This window comes from Artemia sp. Qi Xiang Cuo, chromosome 6 (assembly GCF_049724085.1).
Source record: "Artemia sp. Qi Xiang Cuo chromosome 6, ASM4972408v1, whole genome shotgun sequence".
NCBI classification, from domain to species: Eukaryota; Metazoa; Arthropoda; class Branchiopoda; order Anostraca; family Artemiidae; genus Artemia; species Artemia sp. Qi Xiang Cuo.
The window spans coordinates 69,817,802-69,834,642 of record NC_142799.1 but is presented as its reverse complement, the minus strand read 5'-3'; the positions used below and the strand labels follow the sequence as shown (position 1 = coordinate 69,834,642).

At 33.6% G+C, this 16,841-nt stretch overlaps 1 protein-coding gene across 3 annotated transcripts in view; it reads left to right on the top strand.

Moving 5' to 3' along the window:
* Positions 1-16,841, top strand: part of RhoBTB (Rho-related BTB domain containing) — a 182,699-nt gene that overhangs the window by 52,871 nt on the left and 112,987 nt on the right. For all 3 annotated transcript variants that reach the window (XM_089091189.1, XM_089091190.1, XM_089091191.1), the window contains exon 4: positions 11,240-11,437. In XM_089091189.1, the coding sequence (XP_088947315.1) occupies positions 11,240-11,437 (198 nt within the window). The remainder of the gene's footprint in view (positions 1-11,239; positions 11,438-16,841) is intronic.

The window sequence follows — 16,841 nt, the reverse complement described above, 5'->3', positions numbered from 1 at the left end:
GAGCGAGGTGCTGAGGAGGGGACAGCCCCTTTCATATATGGAATAGTTTCTGTTCATTTTAAGTTTTAATGTCGCTCCTTATTTTCAGTTAAAAAAACTTGTATTTTTTATTTAATTTCTGATCGTTTTTTAGTTAATGCAGCTTTTATTTTGGCTCGCCGTCATTGAATAAGTAAACAAAATTTGCATAAAAATTTTACTTTTCTTTAGCTAAATGGCTGTCTCTAAATTTGGTTCTGACGTAATTTACAAATTAACTTACGTAACGAACTTCTATATTCGTATATTTTTCTTCTGGCAAAAAATACAAAGTTGCAGATTTTTACAGATATGAGCTTGAAACGTATGTTATAGGGTTTTCTGATACGCTGAATCTGACGGTGTGATTTTCATTAAAAATTTTTCACTTTTAGGGGATGTTTCCCCCTCTTTAAAAAATCAGGTGAGTTTTCTGAGGCTCGTAGCCTTTGATGAGTAATACTAAACTTAATAAAATTCATATATTTATAATCAGCATTATAAGACCATTCTTTTTATAAATTTATTGACATCAAAGTTCCGTTTCTTAAAGTTTCGATTACTATTGAGCCGCATCGCTTGTTTTTTTTTTATTGTTTTTTTTTTATTACGTATATGTTATTACGTATATGATGGGGTTCTCCCCATATTAAATAACACGCACTTTACGTTAAAAGTTAAAAAAATATTTTATTAATAAACCCCTGAATCACAAAGGCCGTTTAATTAGAATAGATAGCTCTTTTGAAAGCACTAAAAAAAAAAACTGTAGCGTAAAGAGCGAGGTATTGACTTGGGGTATAACACCCTCATATACGTAATAATTTGTCTTCATTTTAAGTTTTGATGTTGTTTCTTACTTTCAGTTGATTTTTTTTAATTTAATTTCTGATCGTTTTATAAATAATGCTTGGAAATCCGGCGCCCCCTTCATAGAAATGTCCCTTACCCCAAAGAAACATCCTCCACGGAAAGATTCTCCAGAGTAACCCCCTTCTCCAGCCCCCCTCCCCCCCCCACCAGAAAAAAATTCTTCCTGAAAATGTCTGTATACTTCCCAATAACCAATACAATATGTAAGCAATAGGCAAAGTTCATATCTTGCAGCCCTTCCCCTGGGAACTGTGGGGGAGTAAGTCATCGTAAAAGACATATTTATTAGGTTTTTGACTATGTTAAACACACTAGCAATCTCAAAATTTTAATTGGGTGATTGAGAAAACCATGAGCATTAGCTGGAGCCTTGGTGCTCCCCATTTTTTTTGATCTATAAAAAGGTGAACTAGAACTTTCAATTTCTGTTCGATTGAGCCCTCCTATAATATTCTAGCACCACTGGGTCAAGACGTCTACCCCTAGGGAAAAAAAAAAAATATAAATAAACACACATCCGTGATCTTTCTTCTGGCAAAAAATGCAAAATTCCACATTTTTGTAGATAGGCGCTTAAAACCTCTGCAGGAGGGTTATCTGATACGCTGAATATGATTGTGTGAATTTCATTAAGGTTCTATAGCTTTTAGGGGGTCTTACTCCCTTTTTTCGAAAATGAGCCGAATTTTCTCAGGTTCGTAGCTTTTGATGAGTAAAATTAAACTTGATGAAACTTATATATTTGAAATCAGAATTAAAATCTGATTCTTTTGATGTATCTATTGGTATCAAAATTCCGTTTTTTAGAGTTTCGGTTACCATTGAGCTGGGTCGCTCCTTACTTACAGTTCGTTACCACAAACTGTTTGAAACTGTTTGCTTTGGCTAAACGTGGGCCAGTCTCCCCTATAGCAATTTTGATATTTAATTTTGCCCAACTGTAAACTTTTGAATTGAATTCTTAGAAGAAGCTGTTATCTAACCATAGTGTGATTTGTGTCAAATCGCTTTTGTGGTCTTTATGTTTTCTGGAAATTGGAAGTTGGATAGTGGGTCTCTTATATTAATACTGTTGCACGAAAAGTAGAACGTGGAAAATGTTAAAGGCCGAGTTTTAGCGAAATATAGAATGACTAGTTTTTAAAGACCTATATTCAAAGGACCTCGGGAAGTATTAGTAAGACCCCTCCCCCCTCCCTCCCCGAAGCGGCTGCCCCCCTCTACCCAAGACGCTGCCTACGCCCATGATAGTTTCTTAGCTAATCGAAATTGGTGGAAACATGTAGAATGATTCTATGGTCCTCTCAAGGGGGACACCCTGGTTAATTTGAAAGAAAAAATCTCCTTCGAAAACATATGACAAAAGACGAAGAACAAAAAAGAAAAATTAAGAAAAGACAACACCAAACGGGGACAATTTTCAGCCAGTATCTATTTTCAGTATCTATTTCGGTAAAGCTTTCCGCCAACCCATCCTCAGTGCAAAAGAAAAAAAAACTAACCTTTCAAAGTAGTAACCAGTGGTGTCAGTTTGGGGGGGGGGGGCAGTGCCCGCGCCCCAGAGATTTTGAAAATTTTCTGTGAATTGATGTCACTGGTAGTAACCTGTATAGGAGGAACAAAATTATTGAAGAAAAACAAACCACAGATGAAAGATCCACATTTATAGCCGATTTGATCTCAGAACGTGATTGCTCCATGAAAAGCCACGAAATTCTATTTAAATTGTAAAATCATTCTTTTTTTCGGAAGTTTCTGAGATTACAGAATTCTGAATACCAGTAATCTGAGATTACTGGCTAAAGTTGCATGCCTTGGTTACAGGGCGGTGTCCAGGGTTTTTTTCGGGGGAGGGATGCCGTTTTTTTTACAAAAAACTTGAAGAGATACATCACAAATTTATTTATATGCATTTTGTTACGTTTTTACGGGCCGGACAAATATTTCAGGGGGGGGCTCAAACAATTTAAATCCCCTCCCCCTGGATACGGTCTTTACGGTCTTGCTTGTTTAGCACGTAGTATCATATTCTTCTGATTTTTATCCTTTTTATTGGCAAATTTACTTTTTTCGTCTACATATTGTATTTTCTCCATTGCCAATGACCACCCAGGCAAAGATGACATGTATTTGTGTTTTATTCAATTCTTACTTAATTAATGGTAGACAAAATAAGATAAAAAAAAACTCATCCTTCCCCAAGCAAAAGGTTGTTAGGGAGCTTGGAGCTTGTAAGTTTTTACACGAATGTGTGTTTTATTCAATTCTTTATTTTTTATTCAGTAATGGGCATACAAAAAAGAAAAGAAAAGAAAAATAAGGGGAAAACTTCCTTCCCAAAGCAAAAGCTTGTCAGGGAGCCCATTTGATAAATCCGTCACTTTAGTAATAATATAATATTATTTATTTAATTCTTGCCTCTGAAACGCACAAAAAATAGAGCAAAACATTTAATTCATCAAATTGCTTCATTTTTTTATCAGAAAAGTAATAAACAACATTGCTGGGCTTTTCAAGTTTTAGGTTAATCACAAATTTGCTGATGACAGTATAGGGAGTTCATATTGGGGGAGGGAAGGATTCCAATCTGTGCTTTATTTTGACAAAGCTTTCTCCCCTTATTTTTTGTAGTCATATCTCCAGTCTACACATAAATTTTATTTTATTTATTTATTTATTATATATTCTCATTTGGTCAAATAAAGTTAAAAAGTGCGGGAGTCGACTCTGGTTGAGTGACAGAAAAATCTCAACACGCATTGATCTCACCCTTGCTGATCTCAAATAGCTTTGTTAAGTGTAAGATAATTAACTAAATACCTTGAGAGCTATTTACCTTGAAGCTCATTTTTGCACTAAATCCTGTTTAATCTATAAATCATGGTTTTAATCCCATTTCTGCTAAACTGCGTAAAACAAGTTTTGAGTGCGGCATTTGGCTTCATATCTACTTTTTCTATGGTATCTTTACTTTTGTGTGTTTATGTTTTTCTTTATGGTAGTTACCTGGACGGAAAAAAAGAATAAGAAGATCTGGAAATCAGTCTAAAGCACCAAGGACATCAAAATAGAAATATTTTTACCCCCTGGACCCATTTTATGCCTGTTCATACCTGAAAAGGTTTTCGAAGATTTTTCCTTTGGTTGTATCAACATCAATACATTTTTAAGGCGGTACCACATTTTCATCAGTGTTGTCATGTTGAACCATGGAAATAAATAGGCAAAACTAATTTAGTATTGACAACGCTTTTCATCCACTAAAATTTAAACATTAACAGTCTTGTTTCCCAAGGCAACTTTACCTTCACAGAAAAGCTTCACATTCTTAAGCTGTTTACTGCCATATGTTTTTCGCTTATGCTTTCTGTGGTTTTTACACGTTTCGTTCATTTTCTTTCTTAATTTGACCCCGTTATTACCAAATACTGCATAACTCCTTGTAGAGACCTTTTTCATTAAAAATTGAGCCCAGTTCTTCTAATTAGTAAAGATATATTTGCCTGTGTATGTTTCCCTGGTACTTTCGCATTATCCGGGCCCTCTCTAAAAAGTCAAGTTTGGTTAATGCTAATGAAATAAAATGAAATAGGATGAATATATAATAGCTTAGAAACAAATTTGGGCTATATATTTGCACATTACGGGGTGGGGGGGGTGTGGTGGTGGTAAAGCTCTGCATATACTAAATACGTAAAGCATTGCATATACTAAATACGTAACCTAACCTAGGTACCTTTTTCTCCCATCTAAAATCCAAAAAAACACAGTTTAATATCTTATTCGCAATGTAAACCACGCTATCAATGCCTAGTCTACAGCGGTTATCATGTCAAAAACGGGTTTTATCATTGCCTTCTCTATAGTGATTAAGCCGAGAGGCCCAGATAATGCGAAAGTACAATTTCCCTTTAACCAATTCAAACAATCCAGTTACATTTTCACTGTCCTTGGTATATTTTTTTTCCTACTGAGAATATAATCATGAAACACTAACACGGATTTTTTTTCTCTCTTATGATGATAAGGGACGGTAAATATTATTTAAACTACCAAATTAGTAAACAAGATTAGACATTTATCCGTCGTAATTCTAGGAAAATTCTCCACCTGTAATACCACGTGAGAGTCGCTAGAATAACACTAATAAAATATTACAAAGGTTTTTATTTCATATTAAAAAGTGTCTCTCCCACAGGCTCTGATTTTAAAAATTGTGTTTACTACTCTACCTTTTTTTATTCAGACTCACACAGTTAGTCCTCGCCCCTTGGGTTGCCAGCTGTATGTTGCTGCATCAGTTAGAAGCAGATTTTTTAGACCATTTGATGGTTCTGGCTAAAAAGGCTATCCTGAAATTTAATCCAATCCTGTGTGGGACTGCAGGGGAATTTGGCGTTTTAAATGGACATCTGGTTTCCCTCGAATCTGTTTCGAGCATTTAAATGGACACTAAAATTTTACAAGAAAAAATTATAAGAACTAATCTTGTTAATTTTAGCGAGCAACTTAGTTTTTAACAAATTATATTGACATGTATGAATATTGGCAGGTAGGTTTATTGGCAGGTTTTTTTTCTCCCATATGCGAATAAGACCCCTTTGTTCAACAGTTCGCATATGTGGGCATACAAACGGGCTTTCTTTGTATCTAAGAGTTGCACTTTTGAGCGTATATATACTGTCGTATCTTATAATTAATTATAGAAATTAATTTGAATTAATTAATTGCGGGGGGGGGGTGACCTTTTGACTTTCAAGAAAAAGAATGCGAGCATGTTATTTAATTTTAGTAAGCTATATAGTTTTAGACAATTCAAACAATTTTATTTTTTCAATTCAAACAATTCTATTAACGCCAACGAAACTGAACGCCAACGAACCTGACAACGCCAACGAACGTCAACGCCAACGAACGCCAACGAACCTGACAACAAATTGCACTAAAGCAGAAAAAAGCTTAAAATATTCGACCGGTTGAATTTGTTTTTTGTATGTTTCTTTTGCGTATGCTTTTTTATGTATTGCACAAGGCCGTATCCGTACCCCCCGGACTATTTGTCCGACCCGTAGAAACGTAACAACAATGCATAAAAAAATTTTTTATGTTTTTTTTTGTAAATTTTTTTTTGTACCCTCCCCCTGAAAAAATACGTCCCCCAAACAATACTCCTGGATGTGGTCCGAGTGTTGCAGGCATTTGAACGGATTAGATTAAATCTAGATGCCATTTTAAAATTTGGTTTGTCAATTTATTTCCAAAACAAAGAAATTAACACCATGGAAACAAACAAATAAAAGGAGACAAATTTTTTTTTTACTAATTTATGACGCCATGAGATTGTATATATTGTTAAGTAACCAGACTAGTCAGCGAGATTAGAATATTTACCCTTCGTAATTTTAGGTAAACTCTTCACCTGCGATGTCACATTAGATTTGTTAAAAAAAAAGCCTACAAAAAATTGAATTACAAAAACTCTCATTTCGTATAAAAACGCTTTACCGAAAGGCTCTTGAGTCTAAAATTTCTTTCGAGTACGGTAGGCTACTCTTATTCTTTGCCGAGGCTGATATCGAGATTTACACAGGCCTAATCCCTCGGAGTGCTTGATATTTTTTATATGAAGGAGAAATTGGAAACGCTGCCAAGTACAATTGTAGGCGGTTTCGTTAAATGGGGGTAAAGGAATTGGCCCCCCTAGATTTTGAAAAATACTTTTTTGGCATTTTTTATTGAAAATTAGCTTGTTTTGTATTTTCATAAAAAAAAAAATCTACAAAAATGCACTCCTGGACTTGAAAATTAAATTCCCCCTTTCCCTTCATTTTCATAATTTGACGCCACTATTTTAGGCCCGCATTTTGAAAATATTTATTTGGAGGGTGTTTGTGTTACCAATCTTTGGGGAGGACTGTCATAAGTCTAAGCTATGCATCAAATATGGATATTATTCAAAATTATTCAAGATTAAATACTTCAGATTATTATTTAATTGACTTGCCTACTAAAGCATATTTTTAGAAAAACCAATTAGGCTATCCTGTTCTGAAATTAAAAAAAACACGTTTTTTTTTAACTGAAAGTAAAGAGCGACATTAAAACTTAAAACAAACTGAAATTATTCCGTATATGAAAGGGGCTGTCCCCTCCTCAACGTCTCGCTCTTTACGCTAAAGTTTGACTTTCTCACAACTCTATTTTTTTAAACAATAAAAACTTTAGCGTAAAGAGCGAGACGTTGAGGAGGGGCAGCTCCTTTCATATACGGAATAATTTCTGTTCGTTTTAAGTTTTAGTGTCGCTCCTTACTTTCAGTTGAAAAAAACTTGTTTTTTTATTTAATTTTTGAACATTTTGAATTAATGCAGGTTTTGATTTTGGCTCACCGTAGATAAATAATTAACAACAAAATTTGCATATTAATTTTACTTTTATTTGGTTAAATGGCTTTCTCGAAAGTTGTTTAATTTTATTTACGAACGTTTTTATTAGTAATAAATATACGTAACTTACGAATTAGCATACATAAAGAACTTCTATATTCATATACTTTTAATACTATATTAGGGGGGTCGTCCCTCGTCAATACCTTGCTCTTTACGCTAAAGTTCGAATTTTGTTCCAAATCTTTAAAAATGACCCCTTAGTCACAAAGGCCGTTAATTAGAATAAATAGCTCTTATGAAAGTACTAAAAAATATTTGGCCTACCCAATCATATACGTAATAATTTCTTTTCGTTTTAAGTTTTGATGTTGCTCCTTACTTTCAGTTGAAAAACTTTTTTTTTCATTTAATATCTGATCGTTTGTTAAATAATGCTGGGAAATCCGGTACTCCCTTCATAGCAATGTTCCTTCCCCCATGAAAACTTCCTTCGCGGAAATATCCACCCACGCAATCCCCGATCCCCTCCCCTTCCAGAAAAAATTCTTCCTGCAAACGTCAGTATACATGCTAAAAACCAATACTATATATTAACATTGGGCATAGCTCATAACTTTCAGCCCTCCCCCCGGGGACTGCGGAGGATTAAGTCATCATCAAAGAAATAGTTATTATATTTTCGACCATGCTGAAAAAAATGGCTACCTCAAAATTTTGATGGGGTTACTTTGGGAACAAATGAGCGTTGGAGGGGGCCTAGTTGCCTTCCATTTTTTTGGTCACTTAAAAAGGGCACTAGAACTTTTAATTTCCTTTCGAATGAGCCCTCCCACGATATTCTAGGACCACTGTGGCGATACGATCACTCCTGGAAAAAAAACAACAAAAGAAACAAAAAACAAATAAACACGCATCCGTGATCTTTCTTCTGGCAAAAAATACAAAATTCCATATTTTTGGAAATAGGAGCTCCAAAACTGTACAGTAGGGTTTTTTGATATGCTGAATTCGAAAGTGAGATTTTCATTAAGGTTCTATAACTTTAGGGGGTGTTTCCCCCTTTTTTCAAAAATCAGCCAAATTTTCTCAGGCCCGTAACTTTTGATGTGTCGGACAAAACTTGATGACACTTGTATATTTGAAATCAGCATAAAAATCTGATTCTTTTGATGTATCTATTGGTATCAAATTGATACCGTTTTTAGGATTTCGGTTATTATTGAGCCGGGTTGCTCCTTACTTACAGTTCGTTATTACGAACTGTTTGATGCGCAAAGCACAGTAAATATTGAAAATAAAAGTCTCTAAAATACCAACGACAGTAATAATGAAATCTGATTCTTTAAATTGTTCTAATGGAAACACACACCCTGTTTAAAGGATAAATTATAATTGTTTCTAGTGGAAACAATTTTTTTAAGGATAAAGACGTTGTGCAGACGTTATATGCCGTTGTGCAGTTTTAACACTTAGCGGGCACCAAGTTTGAAAACAAGGAACGTGGTTGACAAGTCAGCAGGAAATGACCAAAAAAATTATATCATCATGAGCTCTAGAAATTGTAACTTTCCTGATTGCTGTAGCAAAAGACAAACATTACCATTAATTGGCTTTAAACTGGGTAAAAAACAACAATAATTGAATGAGTAAAGTTATATAAGAGTATAATTGTAACACTTTGTTACGAAATAGGAATTGAAAACAAATGTAAATGTCATTTAGGAAATGTATATAATGATTTGTATTTTATATTTTTATTAGATTGGAAAATATATTGAAAATTCGTCAGAAACATGCAAAATGGATTTTTTTTTCTATTTTAAAGCAAGTTTAGACCATTCTCTTAGTAAAAGCTCGATATATTTTAAAGTCTGACTCTGTGAATGGATTCATCTAAAATTAATGAATTCTTACGTAATTTATTAATATTAATATAATAAATTATCTAATTTAATTCTTTAAAAATTAATACCATGTTCTTTGGGTGCAAATATGCTATGCTTGTTTAAAAACTGCATATTTCCGAAAAAAAAAAACAACATAAAACGTAAGGACTTTATGTGCATTATGATTTTAGGTACAGAATGTCGTAGACTAGTATTTTATCTCTTATCCATCATTTCCACTGCTGTCTCTGGAGACCGGAAACATTCCCATTGCCAACTTTGCCCTCTAGATGACCAATATTCCTCTATCCATTCATATTAATTCATGTTAGGTTTCCAGTACTTGGAAGCATTATATATTCCTTTCCTTTCTTCAATCCTTCCATTTCCTCTGATATCTATCCATCATCCTCTGTCTGGTCTTTTGTCGTTTTTCTCATTTCAGAATAGTTATGAATTTTTACAAGATATATGTCCCAACTATCCCCGGTTACGCTTTGATAACCGGAAAAATTGAAAGGATAAGTTATCATTATTGTTACTGACGCATCCTGAATTCCTTGAGTAGTTAGACCAATAAGATATAAGAAATTAAAAACGCTGAAAATGGAGAAAATGAACCTTTTTTAGAACTATGAAAGCTGTTGTGTTAGGTGATGAAACTTTCAGGGATGGATATACAGCTCCAAAATAGGACTATGGAAGCTGTCTAATACTCATATCCACCCTTTCCCCCATAAAGTGCACTACCTTCTTATGAACTTGGCAAAATTTTGTGTTTGGTGAATGAAACTGTAGCTCAGTTTAGGATCAGAAAGGTGTTTCCATGTATCTACCTCTACTCACTTTCCACCTGTAAATACTATCACTAGTACGACTAACAACGTATCGCACCACGTAGCCACATTGTCAACACAGCTGCACAAGCTTCTCTATTCCATTCTTTTCAGGACTCGACTCATTGGTCCCTTGCATCAAATTCCTACTTCCTTTCAATCCCTTTCTCCTAGCCTCTTGCTATCCCGTTCGGAGTTACGAATCGGGCTTATCGTTTGGCCCATATCTAAAGCTTGGAAGGCTCTATAAATATATATCTAAGTAAAGAAGAAAATATATCAAATCTGAATGTCTGACTATATATATATATATATATATATATATATATATATATATATATATATATATATATATATATATATATATATATATATATATATATATATATATATATATATATCAATATATCAATTCTGACATATATATATATATATATATATATATATATATATATATATATATATATATATATATATATATATATATATATATATATATATATATATATATATATATATATATATATATATATATATATATATATATATATATATATATATATATATATATATATATATATATATATATATATCAATATATCAATTCTGACATATATATATATATATATATATATATATATATATATATATATATATATATATATATATATATATATATATATATATATATATATATATATATATATATATATATATATATATATATATATATATATATATATATATATATATATATATATATATATATATATATATACATATATATACATATATATATATATATATATATATATATATATATATATATATATATATATATATATATATATATATATATATATATATGTTAAGACAGGTATAGCACAGACCTGCCTTTAAATAATATTTAAATACTTTTTAGTAGAGAATGGTGGAGGGGGATCTCGAAGGTACCTTCACGTAGTTTCCGTATAAAGGTACTTACAGTCAAACTAAAAATTCGCAACTGCTCTTGATGATGGATAGTCTCCTGTGAAAATTTGCTAATGGGTTCTTTGTCTTTGTGACGTTCAGCCGACGCTGATGCTTGCGAAATAATTCTAAGCTTCAGTATCACCTTAATATATAAAGAAGACCGAAGCTGTAAGTCTCTATATGGTACTGCAAATGGATTCTGATAGCCTTGAATTATATCACCCCCCCCCAATAATAGAATATGAGATCTTATATCTTTCAGGTCGGACGTTGTTTTGCTCTGCTTTTCTATTGGCAATCCATATTCACTAAGGAACTGCAAGGTTGTGTGGTATCCAGAAATAAAAAAATTCTGTCCAAACACGCCAATTTTACTGGTTGGATGTAAAAATGATTTACGCTTTATGTATAAGGACGATGCATATTTAAGCTACTTCAGAGATCGGAGTCCTTTTGTAAGGTAAGAATCTAATTTTAATAACACAAATTTGTCAGAATAAAGGGTGACTGTCATGGTAAAGTTAGCTCATTATTACGGATATACTACCCGCAACTCTAGAGAGGTCAGGGAATTTTTCTGGGGTAGCTGGGGGTTTCAAATGGTTAAAAGAAGGTGTTAGTAGGACTGAGGATCCTCTTTTTCAGTTTTTGTCGAAATACCCACATATTGCTCATCAGACAGTCCTGACGAAAAGAGCTCGCATATGCATCCCAGTCCTTTTTGGGCGAAACATTTCACTTACAGTGCAAAAAAAAAGAAAGATATTTGTAAGGTTTAAAATAATTCATTCAATAATATTGTCATAGTGCTACATAAACTCATAGCGCTACCAGGCTATCTGAGGCTAAAACACCTGCACACACCCCTGCTCTATCCCAAACCATTTTCAAATCCAGGCTCATTCTGGGACTACCTGCTTTTCCTTTGGCCCCAGATGAATGGTCTAAAGGCCTAATATTTGGCAAAATATTATCCTTTATCCGTAAAATATGGCCTAGCCATCTCATGCTTTCTTTTATAATATCCTTAGGAAGTGGAATAGAACCATATTTTTTTTTTCTAAACATGAAAACCTTTATTCTTGGTGTCGTGGTTTACCTATGGGAAGGCAGCTTCAAACAACAGCATCAACAGCAGTAGTAGTTGAAAATAGTAGCTATTACCTCCCTTTTGACCCCTTTCAGTCCCAATCGGGGACTATCTGCTTTTCCTTTGGCCCCAGATGAATGGTCTAAAGGCCGAATTTTTGGCAAAATGTTATCCTTCATCTGTAAAACATGGCCTAGCAATCTTATCCTTTCTTTCATTATAGCCTTAGAAAGTGGGACTTGAAACGCATTTTCGTATCGCTGAGTTACCACTGAGTTATCGCTGAGTCGCCCTCCAATCTTCTTGGTTACAAAAAGAGCACTTGAGTTTTTTTTATTTCCGTTCAGATAAGTCCTCTCCCGATATTCTTGGGTTATTGATTTGATATGATCATCCCTGAAAAAAAACAAACAAGAACAAAATAAAAACACATGTGATTTTTCTTCTGACAAAAAATATAAAATTCCACATTCTTGTAGATAGGAGCTTGAAACCTCTACAGTAGGGTTCTCTAATGTGAGGGTGTGATTTTCATTACGATTGATTGACATTTTGGGGGTGCTTCCCTCTATTTCTAAAATCAGGCAATCTTTTTCATGCTCCTAGCTTTTGATGGGTATAAATCAAATTTAATAATTGTTATATATTTCAAAGCATTAAATCAGCATTGAATCAACTTCTTTTGATGTATCTATTGTTATCACAATTTCGTTTTTAGAGTTTCGGTTACTGCTGGACCGAGTCGCTCCTTATTTACGGTTCGTTAACATGGACTATTTGAAAAGATGTTTTATAAAAAATGTGGATTTGGGCTATAATTGGATGCACCCTTTTCCCCTCCCCCTGATAATAGGAATATTTTACAAAATTTATGACGATGTCAAAAACGGATTTTCAACAAATAATCTTCTGATTTATCTGGTAGATGGGAGCTCAGCTCTCCAGACCAGTCTTTTTCTATCATCACGAACCAAAAGGCTTTCTGTTCCCGAGTGCAACAAAAAAGAAGAAGCAAGTCTAATTGTTTAATGCACAAATCTATGCAATGGACAGATTTTTGATTAGGGTGCTTTCAGGATGGGAGGGGAAGGGTGTCCAGACGAACATATACATTATTGTTAACATGCGGCACACAGATAAATAAATATAGGCAAATGATAATAGGAAAAATTATAAAAAAAATGATATGATTGTATCAAATGTCAATAACTAGATGCCTGTCACGCATACAAGTAATAACTCGCATTATATGAGAAAAAAAGAAAAGAAAAATTCTAATAGTAGCTGTAATTGATGGCAAACTTGGTGTAAACGGAGTTATTTTAAATTCAATATAAAATAATGGAAATAATATCCAAGGGGTAGGGCTATATTTAACAAATTTCCACACTAGATTGCAAAGAAATAATCCACTTCGTTTTTGTTAAATCTCATTAGAATATCTGGTTTTACATTCTAAAAAAAGCCTTCTTCTCCAAAACACCGACCAAAATGGATTGTCGCAGATTAGGCTATTTTTGATCCGTCTATATTTTATAATGTAGATAAAAGATAGCGTGCCAGTATTGTTTGTTAAACCGGAATAAATTGAAAAACGTGTTAAAGGTAATCATTCGCACCCACCCAAAACCCGATTACCCAATAGGCTCGTTTAGGCTGCAGCATATGCGTCTCAAACTTGAAGCGCCTACTCATAGCTTTGTAAATGCAATTTTTCTTCCCAAGAAACTAATAAAATGCTTAAAACTCCTTAACTTCCGAATAATTAATTTAGATTAAAAGGCAGCTTTTAATTCAAGTGAAGAAATGTAGGAATATGACAATCCAAAAATAAGAAGTTGACCTGCCATCAACCCTTAGTTGAGGCCCACTATTAGTAAGATTATTGACAGTGATTCGGCGCCCCTCCCATGCATACTATAATATTTTGATAAATATTCTTTACTTAAAGAGGCTGCTATACCTTGGAGGTCACCTACCTCATCCTGCTGGTAATCTGATTTGATTCTGAAAAGCCCGTGTTGTGTATAACAGACATGCGATGAGAGAGAAATTTAGCAAGTTGCTAATTAATTTTGGAAATGTTTTTCTAAATGTAAAAATAGCTAGTGCAATCATTTGGACGAAATGTTAAAAGAATAGTAAATCAACATTATCCTTTGCCACGCGTCTAAAATTACATGATACTACGATGTATGAATTTGAAAAAATTCTTTTGCGTCATTTGTTAATAGCATTTTCATTTATTAAAATGCTATCACAAGCCTTCCATCTCAATTGTTTTTACCTTTCGGAATCAAGTTGAACATCTGCGAGTATTGTACATGTGATTTATTTTTTATATTATTACTTTGTAATTGTTTTAATGTGTTATTTTAGTTTATTATTATTATTTGTTATCATTATTATTTATTATTATACTAGCACTTGCTATCATTATTTTATTATATTATTTTGTTGAGATATTTTTTTATTTTATATCTTACTATTTTATGTAATTTATTATTTTTATATCTTGCTAGATAAAATAATGCCTATTGATAACAGTAAACGATGGTCAGAATCAAGGGCTGGATGAAGTCATAGATTTTGGCTTATTAATACGGGCATACAACCTAGAAACCTAGAGGGAGCTACCCATTTTCTGGGTAATGGAAGGGGAGTCTAATGAAAAAATTGTGTTACTAGGACTGAATCCTCCTCGAATAGTCCTAAGGGGAAGAGTTCTCCTATTTCTCTAGTACATGCTGGGGTGAAATGCTTCGTACAGAGTCAAGAAGATTCAATTTTTAGTATTTCAAAGATAGATTCAACATCTAATTCCAAAATTAAAGAATGGATAATATCGAAACAAAACCTTCATTTTTAGCACAGATAAAATTGAGTCTATAGGGTGTGCAACTGTCTTCGAGCTGCGCAGGTGTGGAGGATAGAGTGTGCAGCTGTCCCAATGTAAAACAAGAAGCACTTAAAAAACTAATGATATAGGTTTATTAGTAAACGTAAGTTGATAAATATGTGTTTATAAATTTGTAATTTCATCCATAGTTAATTGTTCAAAATAAAGTTTATAACAAAATATATATTATCAGTTCTTTTCAATGTTGTTGAAAGAACTCACCAGGGTGTATCAACGAGTGATTTCGTAGCTCTGTTGATGCTGTTTTGTTCAAACCCATGGAGGGGTGTCAGGCCTTTGATATCTTTGATTTTTTGTAATTCGCAGCTGTAATTCGCAGCATAGGTAGGATTGGAATTTCTTGGTTTGATTTGAAGAATTATCTCAAAATTAAGATATATTTTCTTTTAACAATGTATTTTGAATCCCCCCCCCCAAAAAAAAATAAAAAATGCCAAAAAACAAGGGAGAGGGGTCAAAGCATCTCAATTGCTGTTGGATACCCTATTTTCAGCCTATTTAAAACAAATTCGCAAAACCAGGGAAGTGTCATATTCTATCTGATTTGAAATACACCCCTTCTGCTGTCATATTTTATTGTCTAGCAAAAGTTCGTGGAGCTATCAAATACCTTATTCTAATCTTATAGCATACAAAATAATCTGGCTTTAAAAAGAATTGGCCTTTTGGGTTAGAATATTAGAACATATTCAACAATTGGATTAGAACATTTTGACAATAAGAACATTGGATTAGAACAAGTATTAAAACATAGACATAAATTTTCTAGAAAGAATGCTGCTGAATAATGTTATCTTAAAATGCTTGTCAACATTCCGTAAGTTTCAGTGACATATTGAAGCAGTGTTTTAGTGTTTAAAAAACAGTGAAAATCTCTTGTTGAACTCTTGGAAATATTGTGGACCGCCAAAAAACCATGTTATATTGTAACCGCCAAATTTAACGCCAAAAAACCACGCGATACTGTGCATCATCAAAAAAACGCCAACCGTGTTAAAGAACTGTTTACTTGAGCTAGTTTTGTAGATATATCTTAGATAATCTGAGAATCAAGATATTTTTATTCGTTTTATGTTTCAGCTTGGCTCTTTATAAGAAACATTGTTTTTAAATTATTTTTGTCCGTTTTCACTCTTTATTTAAATATACAAAACAAACCTCACAAAGAGGCGCGTAGATTGCTCAGCTTTTAAGCAGGCTATTAAACATCCATCTGCGATGTTCCTGGTAGCCTTCTAAACATGACATAGAAAAAAATAGAAATAGGTAAGAAGATGCATGCTACCCATGAAAAAAAAGTGATTTTTTTTTAAGATAGAGGGCTCAAAACCACCGTATTAGCTTTTTTTTTACCCTCTTTGTCCAAAAATTGATGTTTTGTGGCACAAAATGGCAGAAAATATTTTTGCTGTGGCATGATCTCTTTTGTTACTGAAAAAAGACGTTAGATATTCAATTCTCATTTAAATAAGCCATCTCCCAAGGTGTGCGTGTAACTGAACCATCGTGTAACTGAGCCACAAGCAAATAAACTCCTGTAAACTGAACCACCGTGTAACTGAACCACCGTGTAACTGAACCACCGTGCAACTGAGCCCCTGTATAACTGAACCCCCGTGCAACTGAACCCTCGTGTAACTGAACCACCGGGCAACTGAGCCCCATTTAACTAAACCCTCGTGCAACTCAACCCTATTTAACTGAACCCCCGTGCAACTCAACCCCCGTGCAACTGAACCCCCGTGCAACTGAGCCACCATGCAACTGAACCACTGTGCAATTGCGCCACCGTGCAACGGAACCACTGTGTAACTGAACCACCGTGCAACCGAAACACCGTGCAATTTTGATCAG